This window comes from Schistosoma haematobium, chromosome 7 (assembly GCF_000699445.3).
Source record: "Schistosoma haematobium chromosome 7, whole genome shotgun sequence".
In the NCBI taxonomy this organism is placed as follows: Eukaryota; Metazoa; Platyhelminthes; class Trematoda; order Strigeidida; family Schistosomatidae; genus Schistosoma; species Schistosoma haematobium.
Window position 1 is genome coordinate 5,965,233 of NC_067202.1, and position 19,922 is coordinate 5,985,154.

Genomic DNA, 19,922 nt, shown 5'->3' on the forward strand with positions numbered 1-19,922 from the left:
ATAAGAGTGTAAATGTTTACAAGAATATATATTTCATTAGTTGAAATCATGAGCCAACTGAAGCTAGACCACCATGGAAAACCTGGAAACAATGGACGACCATTCCGTCCCAGTACGGCCGTCCAGTGCTTCCAGGTTTTCCATGATAGTCCAGCTTCAATTGACTCATGATTTCAACTAGTGAAATTTTTTAAAATCTCCACAAAACCCCTTCTGATTGTAACGTGACGTCGAGTCGCGGTTGACTATGATCACCACTACAAGAAGGTTGTGTACCAGATATCAGAAGGCGATTGAAAGTTTTAGCGAGATATATTTGTGGGCGATCTCATGGTATCGAAAGAATACCGAGGCCGTGCCAAAGGAGTACAAGCGGAATCACTGGGGAAACGTGTGTGTGCAAGGTCACAATCAACGGAAGGAAGAATGTCTTTAGTACAGATAAACAAACAAGCACAGTAAAACAATCACTGGTACAATCGGTTATAATAATAATTGTTTTTATTAAACCAATTGCGTTCTCTTGATAAAAGTAGGTCTATATATATATATATATATATATATATATATATATATATATATATATATATATATATATATATCTTTTTACATATATGTACATGTAGTTATTAAAACAAAATAAATCAATAATTCATAATTCATCATTAACTCATTATTTAGAATACTTTCCTTTTATCAGGTGACAAGATATCATTTGTATATGATTCCTGTTTAAGTAATATATCAGTTACATTATTTAAACAAGTTTGTAATGATTTAGTTTGTTCATTGGATCCAGTAACAACAGTATTATTATCACTATTATTATTATTATTATTGTTTGACTGATGATGAATAGACATAATCATTGAATGAATTTGTAATAACAATTCTGGACATCCATAAACAGTCGCTGCAAAACGAAGTCGATTTAATTCCTGTAAAGAAAAAGAACAACAACATCAGATTGAACAGTGAGAATTTGTTTTTCATGTAGATGTTGGCATACAAAGTCAATAGTTTCCATTAAAGGTACATTGGTGAACAGGGAAGCAATATTTAGAGATATCATCTGTTTCCTATTTAAGTTCATATGTTCCACTTTAGAAATGAAATCGAAGACGTCTTCCACGCTTCTGTTGATGACTAGTTTCTGTTAGGGATCTAGGATTCGATCTAACCACTTTGCAGTTTTATGATAAGGTGAATTATACATATCTAAAACTGGGCTAAGAGGAAGACAGCCATTCTGCTCACCGCTTTCCTCTTTGTCGCAGTCTGTGCCCCGCTCCTCGTCGAAATGTTGAGTACACCGGCGCGTTGACCTGAATGGTTATACAAAACTCAATTAACCCTAAGCAAATTCAAAATTATGTGCTTAGTTCACAATAATTGCACCTAATTAATCATTAGCAGCAGGCAGGTTGATCGATTTCACTTAATTATTCTTCAAAAAATTACACAATTAATTAAAACAACGAATTTACTTACTTTATAAAGTAATGCAGATTTATCCGGTAGGCGCCGACTTAGTCGAAGCACTTTATTAATATCCATAAGCATTGCTGACTGTGATGCCCAAGAAACATAACGTGAACCATCTTTATTAAAACATTTTTTTTGAAAAGAAAAAAGAGTTAAAAACGAACCTCCTGATCATTATTATCACTATAAATCAGATAAACTGTTGAATGAGAAATGAGTGATAGAAATGAAAGTTAGATAAGGAGTGTTGAGGAGATCCTCGAATAAAGCCCAGAGGGGTCCTGTAAAACGCTAGGAAACATTCTATTCAATCAGCATCCAATAGAAGTTTCTCAGAAACATCTAGAACCCAAGGCCATCTGGAATGCCATAAATACCCTCGATTTTTTGTACGTAAACTAAGCTTGGAGTAAAGAGTTTCTATACACTTCACGCCTTTTCTTTCGTGTTCGATTTGTCGTGTAGATTTAGCTTGGTGTTACTGGAAGAACTTAAGAAATACATTCAAGAGTTCAGTCATAAGATTTATGAAGGAGCTAGAATGAATTCAAGTTATTCAATATTTTGTTGGTAAATATCAATTTCTTTCCTGTGACGATAACTGAAATAACGTTTTTCTAAACTATATTTGTATAAGGAGGGTTGTTTGTGGAGATTATAGATTTTAGCTAGACATCACCATTAAAAAATTGGGAAGCACTGGACGGCTGTTTCATTCTAGAATAAGACTACTCAACAGTCCTCACCCACGACTCCGCATCCGAGAATTCCCATACTAAGGTGGAACGGCCGTCCAAGGCTATCAGGTTTCCGGTGGTTGTTTAACGTAAATTGGTTTGTGATTTAAAAATATGATAATCCGTATTTCCCTATGATCTTTATTTCTTTCGTACTGTTTGTTGACACCGTTAGTTTGCATATATATATATATATATATATATATATATATATATATATATATATAGAGAGAGAGAGAGAGAGAGAAAAGAGAGAGTTGTTCTAATTCAATTTCTTTGTTGATTTTCAGATATTTTCCTCACTCTCGACTTTTTTCTAAGTCTCCGCTTTTAGAGATTATTGTTAAAATGTTACGTATGTCAGTTGCTGGATTGTCAAGAGCGCAATAAATTTCATTGTAATAAAACAATCTTAATTATTCGTAATCGGAAATTATCGTAGGTCAAACTGAACCTAATTTCGAAGTAGTTTCCAGAAGTTTAACATTGGGCGAGTCATAAAAATCACTATTTTAAACCGAGTTACGCAGACTGGTTTTCAGGATGTCACAGAAGCAAATTGTGTACAGATCGAATATGGACACCAGTCATAAGTTAGATTAACTGAAAGGGCTGATACTATGTCAAGCCCATATAAGTTATACTGGACAGATCAATCTGTTCATTCTTCTCAAGCCCCATTTTCACCGTCACTCATTCGTTTATCGACCTTGACTGTTTTTATATAAGCGTATGTGTGTATTTTTCTTATCTTACTCATAATATATGTCTGTAGCTACATTGAGTTGGCTCACTCGCCCTCTCCACTCTGCATCCTTTCGTTTCGCTCTGCTCTCTCCTCTTCGCTACGATTTTCTGATTGCCTGTTCGGATCAACGGTTGTATAAAATATACGTATTCAAAACTCCATTCTCGTGTTTGACTTATCTTAATTCCGTTATTCACTAAGTCGATAATTATATACGAGGATTGGCGGAATATGTACTTCGATAACAAGTAGCAATCTACCTGGAGTCAGATCTTGGGCCAATAAAGACAGTATATGTATATGTTATAGTAACCCAGTTCAATGAGTTTTGCGAGTGTTTAAACACTTGATCTGTACGATAGACATGTATGATTGTTAGTCAACTCCTAGCCTATCTAATGTATAATTGTCCACATTCATATCACACAAATCTGATTAGCCATTGCACAATACAGATTGAGAGAAAAATAAGCCAGAGGAATAATAAAATAGTGTAAACACATACCAATTTTATAACTCAAATGATCCGGTGTTCGAACAGGGAATGGTGAAGTTTCATTTTTATCATCGTATAATTGAGAACCGGCAAAATCTGTTACAGGTGCTAAATGACTAAAATTACCAAGCCAAGGTAAACCAGTACATTCTGAAATAAAAACAAAATGCCATTGGGAAATGAAACAGTTCAAAAACAAAAAAGGATCAATTAATTGCTGGGGGATATAATATACATTCGTTATTTCATATATTGATTTAAGTTGATCTTTGTCTAGTCAACTTTCAAAGCATTTTCATGATTTATATGCATTAACTCTAAGTGTATATCGATTGTATCTAGTTGTTTGATTCATGTTGGGTTTTCCTTATAATGATTATTTCACTACGATTCCCCATTCACAGCAACAATCGTTTAGTTTGATAACATTCTGCAATATATATGACTGAATTAAAGTGGAGATTGGAGGTAGTCGACAAAATACCCTACTTGACCTAGGTTTTGTACTATCTGAGACGTGATGCCAAGGTGTGCTTGTAATCCTGAGAGAACTAGTGCTTCCTGATGGATTCGATCCCGTATCACTCAGCTTTACGGTCACATACGTTACTACTCAGCTCTTTGGGCCACGACTGATCTATGATGCATTTAAAATGATTGAACACTGAGCAGTGACTAATTCATTCATTCATTCATTCATAAGGTTAAATAGTATTTTAGCCTATGTCAGTTCGTGATGAAGACCGTAACTCCAATTCCTAACACTAACTTCGAACTAGAAACGCCGATTCTGATTTCTCACACTACTTTATAACCCACTTTAGACCGTAATGGGTTAGTGAATTTTCCCAAGGTCACTTCGGTAGTTCGTAAATTATGGTCTCAACCTTTATGTATTCAGAGTTCTGCTTGAAATCTATATGTAGAAACCTTTTGAGGACTGTGAAGAGGTTAAAAAGTCGATCAATGTCGAAGAGTTTAAATATTAGATGTATCAAAATATTATCAAATTATTTGGATTAATAACAACAACAAACCTCGTTCAAATACTGACAATATTAAAATTGATTGCTTCATATCAATATGATGCAAATAACCATGACTCCAAAGAGTATGGTTCGGTGAATTTTTACCAGGCTGTTGTTGTTGAAGATTACGTTTAGATGAATTGTGTGAATCCAACACTGAAACTGTACTTGAATTGATTGACTGAGCTAATTGATTATTCATTACAATATAAATATTACACATGGCAACAGTTTTTGTATTTTGTAATGATCGCAAAAGTAGGTAGAGAAGATCAGGATCAGATGGATCTAGTAAAATCAATATTGTGTAAGTGATAAGAGACAACAGTAATAATAATAATAATAACAGCAATGGTAAGAGTGATGATGATAATAATAATAATGAAACAATTATGTATTTTTGATACAATGGCAAAACTATGCAATACCGACGACCTTTAGCGACTTTGGGGATGGTCATGAAAAACAACCAGTCCGAATCCAGCTAAATGCAAAGGAATGTCAAAATCACCGAGATTTAGGAGCATTGATACGATTAATGAATCTGAAAACTTCCAAACTCTAGAACTCCTAGACCTTAAATCTATACAGTACTGTTACCACTACAGTGCAAAAACACGAGCTATATCTGCTAGAGCTGAAGCAGTCGTGACTTGGGTTCCGATAATCCATTTAAACATTAAAACCATTATTTTCTAGTGACAGATTTGACTCACCAAAGAATGTACCATGGTCTATAGATTTCTTCGACCAGCATCCTCTGCAGCGTAAAATAATCTCGTCCCTTGAGTCTTCAATCTCCAGACATCTCATTTCCTGACCACAATCAAATAAAACAGTTTCTCAGAAGATAGATCACCTGCAAGTGCTGTACTATTGAATCGCCTTCTAAACCGGCCTTAATGTGTAGTCTTAACAACATTATCTGTACAAGTAACAGGTTATCTGCGACTACGTTTGAAAAATTATATATAAACCTAGAAACGCTAGCTTTAATTCTGATTTGGTTCACTGAAAGTCGTTGGTATAATATAGTCTTATCGATACTATCCCAATGAGTAGATATTTGAGCTTATAGAGTAGTGTAAGTTACTTCTTCAGAGTGAAAATAAATAAGTGAATTAAATTAACACAAATAATCAACATTCTACGATTAGTCAACTTTCCCCTGTGAATATTCTTATACATATATACGTAAACGAAATGTTCTCTTATTAAACAGTAATAATAAACTGGATGAACTATCATGAATTGTAATAGAAGACAATAGACAGGAGGAATCTATATTTATGATGAGAAGTTACAAAGAGTAAAACATATACATGACCTTCAAAAATCCATTTGCATCTTTCGGTGTGTTTTGCAATCTGAACTATCTTCTCGTTTAGTCTCCAAGTGTTCTTCCAACGCCATGTTTACGCTGTATTGAAACTCATCACTCTGTCCTAAAACTTTGAGGTCACGTTCCGCAACATACTATTTACAAGCAATCTTTTAAGTAGCGTCCACTACAGCATTAGTAATGTAGTCCTAATATACTGTCATAGAACAACAAGTATGACATCCTTAAATCCATACATAATTAAAGCTTTCTATAAAAATGCTTTACTTCAAATAAGAAAGATAAAATCCTTCATCATTTCGACACAGAATTATGTCAACAAACTAGGATATATACGTAGCGAAGAATTCTGCATTGAACAGTTCTCCCAAGAAATCATGACTCGTACCAAAGAACATCTAAGCTACACTAAAAAACCTCCACATATTCATGTAGACCTAGAAAAGCTACAAATCAATATTAACAATATCGAAATAACCCAAAATGGATTTTTTTTTAATTATAACGAAAAACAACTGGCTGAAGCTTTCCGTATATTGCTAGATACTAACCGCACCTGATAAGGGAGGTCTAACGATCTAACATAGACGATTTATCTAAATATCCACACACTTAATCCTGTTCACACCACTAAAAAACATTTAAATATATAGCTAACTTCACTCTTCCACAATAATAAATATGACATTTTTCAAACTCACTAACACATACATATACACAGCATCACCACCTTATCCGGAATGACATGTCATTAACATGATCAAACCGATCTTGATTGTACTAAAAATATTTTTTTTCTCTGTATTTTTGTACGATCTAAACTTATGTTAGTGTAATTCATTTATTTATTTTCATTTTTTGAAGAAGTTGCTTATACCAAGTCATGAAGTGTCAGAAGCTCAAATTTCTACTCATTTCATTTGGATAGCATAGGAAATATATCATTATTTCATGATAAACATTCTACTCAATACCTGCTTCGACGGGCGATGTTGTCTGGTATAGTAGCGGGCAAAGCAAAACATGGCACTAGTCCATGAAGTTATTGACAATTGAAATGACCTATGTTGATGAGTGTAAACTGCCTGGTTGGGTTTCGCATGATCACAGGAACCAGTAATTAGAAATTTTGAATGATATGGCTTATAATCATTTTGAACAGTACAGGTGCATTCATTTTTTGTCTTCTCTCAGATTCTAAATTTGTGTCATATCTTCGATGCCTAATACTTCTTATTACTATTAATACTGTTACTAACTCTACTATTATGAGATTTGGCCTGACAATGTCATCTCTGTGTTAGCAGGGTATGACAACTTGAACCACTGTACATACGTACCATATCCTACATTGCGACTAACTGATTGACAATGCCCAGTTTATTGGAAATTATCAAGTCTAACACCAGTATTGATACGAATAATAATAATAATAATAATAATAATAATAATAATAATAATGGCTAATCACAATAAAGTTTAAACGACTGTTTAACAACAGCTTTTGCCTCAGTAGATCTACAGTTATTATACACTTAGTATCTTAAATGAGACAGAATCCACTACCAACAAACACCACCACTGAATATCACTTAAAAATACTTAGAAAATTCCCACTGCGTAAAAACTAAGGCAGAATTTTACAAATGACTGAAATCAGAACTACTGTTGTAATTTTATCCACCGATTATTATTATTATTATTATTATTATTATTTAGTAGTAGTATTGGTATTAGTATTACTGATTTCTATACCCCTTACTTAAAACGGGTAATACGCTGAAATTGTACTTGTATTCAGTAGGAACGTTACCTCTAAACAGTTGGATTTGGAATCCAGAAACTGTTTAATCGCGATCTGAGATGATATTTGAGTTTAACGACAACCACTCACTTAGTCCCAGACTGGTTATTACTTTAAACCTACCTACCTTGGAAACTACCAATTATGACATTGTACAAATTACACAAACATAACTAACCCTTGTTATAGGATTGATTTCGTTTTCCCTGCCATTGTTCAGAATGGAAATATCAATAAACGACCGGCCATTTTTGTATTTTTTTAATGAATTTTTTTCACCCTTTTAAAAAAGTTTTTTCATCCCGTTTCGTCCAATTAAATGGCTGGTTTTAAATTCGTTATAATTGGTTAGTTCTGTCTTAAAATTGTTATAAAATGTCAGTACTTGTCGAGAGAGTACATTTTAATCACAATTATGGAGGAGAGTAACGTGCCATGTACAAACGCTGTTGTTTCTCATGTTGTCACAGAAACGGAGAACGTATTTTTGACTACATTGTTTCTCGTTGCGTTCCAATCAGTTGAAGCGTTAAAGTGCGCTATCAGAACTTGTAAAAGATCTACGTACTGCCATTATGTGGTGAGAGATTCTCATTTCCACAGAGATCAGAACTCTTATATAAAATTTGTATGTTTGAGAAATGGCCGTAGAACACCTAGCGGTTCGTCACAGCGGATTAGACGGAGGAGGTAATTTGATTAGTGTTATTACATTTTTTCACGAAGGACTTCCATGAACACTCAATGTCCGGTCTTCATCTTTTGTAAGTTGATAGAAGGTTACTGGACTGTTGTACGTGGGAATGTGCATCACAATCACGAGTGCAATTCCCTGAGGTACGACAGTAATTCTTGGGTGCGCAGGTTAACGGAGGCAGAGTTTGAAACTGTGCGACCGCTCCTGATATCTAGGACCGCAGCATTCGATATTAAGCACTTTGCTTACCATTCTTATGGAAAGCATTTGAATGATCAAGATATATTTAATATGCGGTACAAAGTGTTCTCACACGCCAACCTTCCTGGTAAGCAATCTGTCTATTTATAATGTAAACGATAGGTGATTACGCCAAATTAAAAGCTCATATAACGTCTTTAGGTGGGCTTTGCGAATACGAATTAGATGAAGAAAATTGTCTATCGTGTTTTTTCTTCACGACTGCTGATCAAATTAATTTGGCAGCTCCTTTTTGTGATGTCATCGGTTTTGACGGGACGTACAAGACAAATAACGAGAACGTATATTTATATCAGGTAGTAGCCCTTGATATGAATGTTATGGCAATACCCGTTTGTATTGCACTTATAAGTCGCGAAACATCGACTTTAATTTTTCGATTCCTATCGTTCTTCCAACGGTCAACCAACAATCGACAGGTGGTAGGCATTGTGACAGATGATTCACCTGCAATAGCTGCTGCCATCACGCAGGTGTATCCAAATGCCCACCACATTTTGTGTCGTGTACAGCATATTCGCAATATCATAAAGAGGGTAAGTCTTTCGTTCCTTAACATTAATCCATTTACCGTCATTGTAGAGGGTAAGATCACAAGTGATACAACTGTTATTTCGTCTGATGTTCACTCGAACGGTTGAAAGGTAAGTCAAAATCTACACAACATTATTTTTTAGTTTTAGCAATTATTTGTAGTTAATCGAAACATCCGACGAAACGTTTTTCCGATATGTGAGAGATCACTTGCTGCTGAAAAAACAAAAGTGGTCAACTGCTTTCCGACCATCAGCGACGCTACTTCAACAAAATAATACCAACTTCGTTGAGATAACTCATCGAATTTTGAAGATGCATAAATTGAATCGAAAAACACCTGTGTTGAGATCTATATTCAGTGTGCTACTTCGCACTGGATATTGGATGGAAGCACGACTTCAAAAGTATACATCAGACTGTCTCAAAAATGTAAATATCGGTCGGGAGCCACAGGTACGTCATCTTCAGGAACGACTGACACCAGCTGCATGTCAACTACTGAAGCGGCACTTGCGCACTCCTATAACTGAGGTTGTAATGTCCGTTGATTTGTTCACGGCTGTTGACGCAACAGGCATTTACACGGTCAACCGTAATACCATCCAGTGTTCTTGTAGTTTTCATATTGAAAACGGAATGCCATGTCGTCACATATTGGCCTACTGCACACACAGTAATACTGATGTGAACATACAGTCAATTTGTGACAGGTGGTTGCAGTCGGATAGTTACCTAACCAATATTGCTATTGAGAATTGTTTCCCAGTGCAATTACGACAGTCAAGCGTCAAGAAATCGGTGTATGCTTTAGTCAGGCAAATGTCGGAAGAACAATGCAGTTTGGTCTATAAGCCTTTGTCTCGTTCTCTATCATTTATGGCTTGATTATGTATAGAATAGAAGTTCCTATTTGGGGTGTGTCGTGGCCTAATAATTCATGTATATAAAGTCATGAGTGAGTTTGAGTTATGATAACTACTTCCCAACCTCATCTTTTGATTGGTCACTTACATATTAGAGCTGCATGGACCAACAGGAGTTAAGATGTCCAGTTACTGCATTTTATTGGCAAAATGGAAAACCACTTGACAGATTGACATAAGCGAATTCGTAATTAGTGGACACTATAATCAAGTGACCCGATTAAACGGACGGATAAGACTGTGCTAAAAATGGATCAAACTGTAACACAACCCAATGATGTGAAACATACATACTACAATGATAAATTACCTGTTCGACTAACCACTGTGAAACGTCCATTTACTGGTGGATTATTTAAATCGCTGAGATTAAGGAAACCGAAGATCTCCACACAAAGTGAATTTTTTGCCAAATCATTCAATCTATCAATAATAACAATATTTACACATGGTAATATATTAAATTATAATATTAATCTTTGGAATAAACGCAACTTATCAGTCTAGGTGAGTGAGTGTCGTAGGAAAACTTTAACACGGACACATAATACCAGTTGAACTTTTTAAAAATAACATTTTGTGGCCTAAGGTAAAATATTTGACTCAACGTTGAGCCACATTGTTTATGCAACGACAAGCGATGGATACCTTACTTAAATCCGACACGGTAGTGAATGTGCACTGCCGAAGAATCTCAGTTATTCAGTCCTTTGAGGTTCTCAACAATTGTCTGAGATTAGTTTGTGATTTTAATAAAACTCAACAATCTCCACAACTTTCGTAAATGATAATCATTCCAATTATATATGACATGAGAAAGATAAAATAAAAAGTTACCTACCCAGTGAATGAATGAACACCTGGAGACGGTAATAAAACTGCCATACTTTGAAGACGTCCACAATTGATAATTACACTTGGAATTACTTGATTCGGTTGACAATGTTCAATAATATGTTTGGCTAAGTTATCTATATATAATTCGACAGTATAGGCTATTTATAGGAAATAAAAGTGAATAATGCTGAACAATTGAATAAAGAACCAACTTTCAAGATTTGAAACGTATTTGTTAGCTTCGAAAATTATTGATTTCAAGTGAAATTGATTATATAACTCCATTAGATCGTTAGATAACTAAAACAAACAAAAAAAATACCCAAAGAATCTTGATAATATCAGTAACTATAAATGAAGATAAGTTTTATACATACAAATATTGAAAGGCTAATTCAATTCAATGGTGTATGAAAAATATTATAAACAGAAGAGGTAAAATTATCACAGAAATTATGTTCATTGATTAGATTGGACCGTGTGTATAAGATTACATTTTATTATGTGTACGCTTAGACATTCCGAACTTCTTAGTAGGTCTTCGGTAATTTTCTGTGGTTGAATCCCAGGGGAAAACAAAATCCGAAAGGGAGAGAAGCTTTATTTTTAGGGTTAGTTCATTTGCAAAACAACAAGCTTATTTATAGGATTAAATATGATCTTAGAGTTTTAGAAATTTCTCTAACAAAAACCAATAATTGTCTAATCAGCATAATGGAAAAATAATACATTATTAGCTGGAATTCATTTGGGAGTTAGTCGAGATATTTTCACGGTTTTCCTGGCTTTTGAAAAATTTTTGAAAGAATTATCGAAGGGTTACAACAATATATACATAAATCCATAAGAAAAGTGATTTATCAGTTCATAACAAGTTTTCATGTAATTGTTGAATACCTACGAAGATAGTTGTGGAAGATTTGTTAAATTAGTTACACTGGGATTATGCTTGGATAGTCGAAATTGATTGATACTAAGTTTCAAATGACCTGGTACGGTCGAGGGTGGCGAGAGTCAGCTCTCCTTCTCCAAACGCTCTCACATGGCCACATGTATACAGCCACTACCAAGGAAGTCCTACTCACTGTCTTTACGCCGCGGCTGTGTTTACGGAATTGAGAGGATGAAAGGCGAATGTCTGGTGCTTTAACCGGGTTGGTGGACACGACGAATCTACTTAGGGGAGTTGGAAAACCCTGATTCCAAACCAATGGTGCACAAGGGCTCCAGGATCCTGGAGGAACAAATGACATATGAACCTATTATTGATTACCGTTTACCATGGGATCGCACCTCCTAATATTGTCCCAATGCTTTGTGGATTAGACTTCTAGGTCAAAAGCTCCGGGTGTGGTCCCCTAAGAAAACTATCTGCTTCGGTTTGGGTATAACTGCACAGTATCCTTGCCCTCGAACCTAATAATAACTACTCTGTGTAGTGCATATACATTTTGGTGCACCTTTGTACAAATAAATATATATATGTTCAAACAAATTAATAAGTTCGATGCCAAACTCATTTAATGGTACACCTTTATCATTAAGCGTAATTGAGACAGATGGACGTTAAAGTTGAACTCCTCCTTCAGGATAAAATTAAAATAGACATCAATATTCAACAAGAAGGTAGGAATAAGGCGTTCAATATTGGGAATTTAAAAAATCATCTAATAATCTTTTAGCACAATATTTATGTGAACCTCGAATCACAATAACTTAAGTGTCAAAGTTACTTTAACGAACTTCATTGTTTAGCAAAATATTAACAAGTAGATCAACGTCAATGTCTCAGAATATGAGACTACGAAGCTGGTGCTCAAATCCTACAGGAAGAATCAGTAGACTCAGGAATCCAGGCGTAGGTTTGCTGACGGATGTCAAATACGACAAAACTTGGGTCTAGGGTTTCCTGTTGACTACCTCCAACTACCATCTAAAATTTCAACACCGTACACAAGATATTGAGTCCTTTAGACTAGTTGCCACATAGTAACTTGATCGATAGAATTCAATTTGCACTAAGAGCTGGACAAATATGATATTGGCCAGTACTCAGTGAATACTGTACGTAAGGAAATAATTTGTAAAGCTTAATAACAGGAAAAAAAATGATAGTCCCAAACCATTAAGCCGCTTGATCATAAATTTGTCAAGAATTATATACATGTATATATCAACTGGAGAAGTTCCACTCACCTGTTTATCACTCAAACTAATGAACAAAATTGACGTATCATTAAATAGACTTTTGGGAAAATCTACTGGGTAAATAAGGGAGGAATGAGTGAAGTAAGAAGATCCTCCATCTGTAAATATTAAAACCTGAAGGATACAACAAAAACAAAACAAAAATTTAACTTCATATATGAATATTCATCTAAATAATAACAAATAATCTATGTACTACTGTGGTGTGCTACTTATATTGACATGATGTTAGTCGTGAACAGAAGGTCTGGCAGCGGAGAGACAAGAGGATCGAACAGTAAAGAATGGAAACAGGATGCAATTTGTATGGAAATGCAAGAACAATGAAGTCTGAGTCATTTTGAGACAATTGGTGGACATTTTGCAAATTACGTATTTACTATTTGATTGTTAGATTTTATTAACAAGTACTGTAATTTTGTGTTAAATACATTCGATTTTCCCCACTGGTGTTCTTGTTCACTACACTACTAATATTGCACAATAATCACAGTGATGATTTAGTAAAATTGAAAGTCATAATAATGATAACTTTTTATTATAATGATCGATTTAAATAATCCCACTTAACTTGAATTTAGATTAATTCAATGAATTCCAAAATGTGATCCAAACCAATCTACCAGAAATATGTTATCTGTAATTCTAAAAACAGTCGTTCAACCATTAGCAACGTCGAGCTTGGAATGTATATGCATCAACCGAAGATATCATACCACATTAGCACAATGAGTTGGAATTGCTAAGGCAAGTACCACTGACGTCGACAGATATAAGTAGTACGTAGCACCAATAGGAAGTGGAATGTCTGGCGGCGGAAGTTTAAGAAGATAGAGGAGAAGAGAAAGAGAACAGAGAGTGATTGGTATGGAAATGAAGGAGCCATGTCTGATAACGTCTTTAGTCACTGTATTGCACCATCTCTAGGACCCCAATCAAGAAATCATGTAGGTCCAACAGAAGCCAGTCCTGTACAGCGTTCTTTCATAACACGACACCATGTCATACACTGACTACCTCTCCGCTTCTTCCAACTAATCCCAGTGTCGCAAATAATGCACGACGTGGAATTCTCTGGGATGACATTCGTAGAACATGTCCAAGCCACCAAAGCCGATGTTTCAAGATAGTGACACAAACTGAATTATCGTCACTGTACCCAAACACACGATGCCGAATCTCTACATTACTAACATGGTGTTGCCACACGATGTCAACAATCCTTCGGAAACAACGATGATCAAATACAGAGAGTCGTCTAAAATCCGCAACTCGAAGAGGCCAGGTCTCACAAGCATTGAGTAAAACTGCTCTCACCGACGCGTTGTGGATCCGACCTTTTACAGACAGACTGACATCACGAATGCGCCCAACATGGTCCAGATTGGCATAAGTAGTTCTGGCTTTCGCTATACGTGAATTGATCGCATCACTCACGCCACCACCAGCACTTATGCAGCTAACCAGATACACATACTTCTCGACTACTTCTATTTGCTCACTACCCAAAGTGAGTGCAAGATCAGGGTCCTGTCAGTCTTGTAAGCGTACTTTGCACTTCGAAAGTGCAAAGCACACTCCATACTTACGGACACCTATTGCCAACTGATTAGGTGCGGATTGAATGGCTTTGGTATAGTCGCACAGTAAGACAATATCATCCACATACTCAAAGTCTATAAATCTTTCCCCAGGCAACAGATCCACACCACTATTACCTACACCCACCAGAGCCGTTTCCAGAACGTCATCGAGAGCAAAGGGAGAATGGTGAGATTGGGCAACCCTGTCTAACCCCACTGCTTGAATGGAATAATGGAGAGATGGTTTTATGTCCTCACTCTGCCTAAGATGTTAACATATAGGGCTTTCAAGATGTTAATAAACTTCTCAGGCACACCCTTCCTTAATAAACAATCCAAGACAACAGTCCTGTCCAACGAATCCACGGCGACCTTAATGTCAATAAATACTACAATTGTTGGTCTGTAATATGTATGATGGTGTTCCAAAATATGTTGGAGGGTGAAGGTATGATCAATACATCCTCCACCAGAACGAATACCAGTCTGCTCCTCGAGAGTCAATCTCTCCCGGGTTTTGAACAACCTAAGAAGTGTGGCGAAAGCCAATAATTTGGACGCGATCGGAATTAGACTTACTCCCCAATGGTTGTTGTAGAAACGACGTGAACCCTTTTTAAAGATAGGGACAACTATCGACTCATTCCATGATGGTGGAACACTAATTGCTAGACCTTTGTAAATAAACCAGTCAATTTCATAAGTAGAAAGTCGCCACTATCTTTAGAAAGGGCCAGAGGTACGTTATCTAGGCCTGGTGATCTGTGGTGTTTCAAGAGCTGGAGTTTCTTGCGGACTCCCACATCGTCAGGTGGATCAGTTGTCATAGACCATGGAGGTCAGGACAGTCTGATCGATGTTACCGGGAAGTAGATCGGTTAAACTGTTATTCAGAAAACTCTGCCCAACGTCCAAGACGTCGTTAGATGTTACTGATTGGCATCCCGTCATTTCCACAGATTGTTTCACTCACACCAGACTTCCTGCTGCCAGTGACTCGGATGAATTGAAAGAGCTTCCGGCAGTTACTGGATGCAACTGCTGCTTCCAACTCTTCGGCATATTCCAACCAACAGACTTCTCGGCCCTTAGGCAAGCTTTTCACAATTTCATTGAGTAACAGGCTTCATTTGTGGTCAAACTCGCGGTCACCCGGAATAGAACAACATATCTCAACAAGTTGCAAAGAGCCTGTAGAAACCCAGTGTTTAAAAGCGGGACGTTTCACGAAGCCGCAAGCGACTTTACTAGCCATTTTCATGGTATCATGCAATTATAACCAGTGGTCATCTACACTTTTGAGACTATCCCCCGAGCCTTTTACCTAGAAGTCTAATCCACAAAGCATTGGGACAATATTAGGAGGTGCGATCCCATGGTAAACAGTAATCAATAATAGGTTCATATGTCATTTGTTCCTCCAGGATCCTGGAGCCCTTGTGCACCATTGGTTTGGAATCAGGGTTTTCCAACTCCCCTAAGTAGATTCGTCGTGTCCACCAACCCGGTTAAAGCACCAGACATTCGCCTTTCATCCTCTCAATTCCGTAAACACAGCCGCGGCGTAAAGACAGTGAGTAGGACTTCCTTGGTAGTGGCTGTATACATGTGGCCATGTGAGAGCGTTTGGAGAAGGAGAGCTGACTCTCTCCACCTTCGACCGTACCAGAGCATTTGGTACCAAAAGTTATAAACATGTTGTATAAAAACCACCTAATGTGAGCTTGATACATAAATACCAGCATGTGAAACGAAATTGGAGCTTGTCATCTGATGACAAGTTTTTAAGTGCTTAATTGTCATCCAACTTAAATATCTGCAATACGTAATTTTAAGTTAAATATATAAATATAAACATTGTATTCACTTGAATATTTGACCATGGTCCATAGTACAGATATGCTTCTTTCAAGATGTTAAGAATTGATGTGGCAGTCAATTCACTAGGGAACACTACCTTAGCTGTCTGTTCAATGTGATCAATTGCACTATGCAAGCTAGATATATCGGAGGAAAATGCGCCAAGTGATCCTTTAGGAGACAAGCTTGTTGTATCGCACTGTTAAAATAAGAAATTAAAACATGTTGAATTCCCATCTATAGCTTATATTAAGAATCGAAAAAGTACTTATACAATGGTAGAGTGACAACCAAAAAGGGAGAATAAATCAGGATGCTGAATTTTGGTAATTCATTTCATAATTCTAAATAAGAACAGATATTTTTGCAACGAAATTTTCCCTTCAACGAACAGATCTTATAATTTTCATTCATTATACTCACGTATACATATATACAAAACCTTTTTATTACATGGATTATCGTGCCGAAATAAGATTGTACAGCTTTTAGAAGTGAAGTCATCGAAGAGAAAATTCCGTTATTCAATTTTGTCATTAAAAACACTGTATTATAACAGCTCATAACATCAATAACAAGTGTAATCCATTCGGTGCAGCAGGCTTATGCAGTCCAGTTATGAGTCAGATAGTTTACGTGAAAGCTTCCTAAATTTGAGAAGGTACAAAAAGTTTAAAACATGTAAACCACTGATTAGGAGTGAATTGAGGTGAGCACTAAGTTCTACAGTTTGTAGGACCATTGAACAGTATTCTGTAAAGGATCCTTATTTAAGGGCGCCATCAAGTTTATTCTGGTACTTCGCTGGCCTGATAACAACAACACTACTAGCACAGTGCTGCCTTTAACGTAAACAATACTGAGATTTGTGATAAAGTACAAATTAGTTTAAAATATTTGGTACGAGGCTAGATATCTACATAATCTTTGAAAAATAAACAGGTCACGCTTCTAACCACATTCAGATCTACATCCGAAAACTTATATTTAAGACTAACACCTGATCTTTGTGGACCATTTACGCACTAATCTATTCACGCCAATACTGCAGAAAGTATGCTTTGGAATAAAAAAATAATAACTTACTACAGATATAAAACCAGGATTTTCAAAGTTACAAAGTCTAACTATAACAGATTTAGCCAACATGCATAGCAATTGACTGCATGAAAATGATGGAAATTTTTCATTTGGACGCAGAATACGTAGCTGTCTATCAATGACAATTAGACGAATCATTTCCTAGAAACTGTGAAATGTGTCTAAAAAGGAAACAGAATTAATTTAAGGTTTTAAATCTGATCAATCCTTAAAGACGAGGAAAAAAATCCAAACTGTAATCTTGTATAGGTTTGCATATTAGGTGTGAAGACTACCATACTAGCCAACCGTTGGTGCTGCAGTAAGTGAGAAATAAGATACAATGATAATCCAAACAAATAAATGGACATATCCAAATTTTTACTTAAAACAACGATAGGGATTATAAATGGTTTGACTAACAATCACCTAAAATAAGTATGGAAATCTAAACCTTTACTCTCCACAAATTAACAAAGGTATATTACGCCTTGTGACCGGCCTAAAGAAATCTAAGAGCTAAAACATTTAATAAACACTAACTGAATAAGTTTTTGTACTTTCGATTGGACAATCTATAAAGCAAGCTGTCACCCAGCAGCTGAAGTTCTAGTGGATCTAGGAAAGTGTTGTCAGTCAATCTGTTCTGTGAAGAATAAATTTTAATGTAGGACAGTGTGATGGCTATGTATCTTGGTGTTCATGTTACCAGAATGTAAGTCAGTCAGTTTATTGTAGCTGTGTCAATAAAAGAAAGTGGAAAAATGATAAATTGATCATATCTAGAGAATGGGTTCTTTTGGGAGAAGTAACGGGTATAAAAAGAACAGGAATTCAACAAGAAACTGAGAAAAAACAATTGACTAAAGCAGGGCGTTTCTTTGCTTTCCATCTAGGAAAATAACAACCCAGTTTCTTGGACATTTTTGATGACGGAGCTATATCTTGACCATAAGTTAAAACGTCTAAAAGTCAGAAAAACCGAAAATGAAAAATAATAAGCACTTTATAAATAGAAACTAGATTCGGGACAAAAGACTGTGTTGTTTAGAGTTGCCAATAGGCCAGTTTCGAATAAATTTCACCGGATACGAATATGCAATAACCTAAAAATATCAAACAATATCAGTGCACTGTGTAGAAGTAATAATAGTGTCTATGATGGTAAAGAGGGCAAAACAGTGAATATAGTTCAGTAGTGAGGTCTAAGAAATAGTTACGAAACATAGGACTTGAGAGGAAATAAAGAGATGGATGTATTTGCGTCACTAAAACCAATTCTGGGACATGATCCAACTTCTGGATATGATTGTTGCACGGATCCTAACAACAACGACTAGTCTGACCGAAAAGTTAATAACTTAGTAGCGTTGGATTCCATTTTAACCGCTTCTAGCCTTCTTTCAACCTACTTCTGTAACAAGTAACATTGTGCGCCGATATGGGTGGCAATTCTGTAAGCTTGACATAAAGGGTATGGGTTAGGATGTGGATAAATGACTCAGTCTACACATGATTTACACACCGAAACATTCTCCATCCAACCTGAAATATTTAATTTAACCTAGGGTTTGTGTACGTTCCGTGATCTATAGATATTAAAAAAGATACAACCGCTTTACAGCTAGGAGGACAAACGAGGCATATGAATAATGAGGAAATGAGTTATCCTACGCGTATCTCTCGCAAATAGTTGATCAACTTACACATAAAAACACAGCACAAAAATCTTGATTAGGAAGTTTAATTAGACTGGACTCGGCCGTATTATGGTGAGTTAGTATATACATACTACATTTTATCAATTTAGTCCCTTAGTGCGGTGGTTTATAGATACCTATGGTTTGGATCGACACCCATTGACAAAGATGACATAAACCACTGATATTTTACAGTAATTACAAGCACTGGAATAAAATTTACTTTTGAGATAAGCTCTAAACATTCGACTACAATTAAAAACCAGATGGTGCCGTAAGACTTCGAACGAGTTACACATCCCGAACATTTAAACTACTTCAAGGCCACCACTCACAATCCAGTATCCAATGCATTTTATATCTATGTGACAAGCTTATGTGATTTATTTACTCCTTGATATTGCTACAGGACTCCATGTCTTTAATGATGTCTAGTGTGACTAATTCATCAAAATGTACTGATCCTGATGAGTTCGACAGTTAAGTATTGTCTATCGAAAAGATAGAATTCTGATTTTCTTGTCACACTGATACTATTTATGACAGAATATTTGACTTACAAACTCTCCTAATTGTAAGAGACTCATCAAAAGCCG

At 35.9% G+C, this 19,922-nt stretch overlaps 2 protein-coding genes across 2 annotated transcripts; one reads left to right on the top strand and one right to left on the bottom strand.

Moving 5' to 3' along the window:
- Positions 1-611: 611 nt before the first annotated feature.
- FOXP2_2 (Forkhead box protein P2) lies at positions 612-19,702 on the bottom strand. The gene is made up of 11 exons (XM_051217872.1): positions 19,550-19,702; positions 17,633-17,808; positions 16,554-16,745; positions 13,092-13,217; positions 11,108-11,195; positions 10,900-11,053; positions 10,369-10,481; positions 4,504-4,782; positions 3,476-3,616; positions 1,492-1,601; positions 612-938 (listed from the first exon to the last, which is right to left on the bottom strand). Exons 2-11 carry the CDS (start codon positions 17,783-17,785, stop codon positions 678-680), a joined length of 1,617 nt encoding a protein of 538 aa, XP_051064301.1. The 5' UTR covers positions 17,786-17,808; positions 19,550-19,702; the 3' UTR covers positions 612-677.
- On the top strand, positions 7,556-9,429 carry MS3_00009493 (uncharacterized protein). The gene is made up of 3 exons (XM_051217873.1): positions 7,556-8,665; positions 8,740-9,242; positions 9,276-9,429. The coding sequence occupies exons 1-2, from the start codon at positions 8,374-8,376 to the stop codon at positions 9,237-9,239; spliced, it is 792 nt and encodes a 263-aa protein (XP_051064302.1). The 5' UTR covers positions 7,556-8,373; the 3' UTR covers positions 9,240-9,242; positions 9,276-9,429.
- Positions 19,703-19,922: the final 220 nt, after the last annotated feature.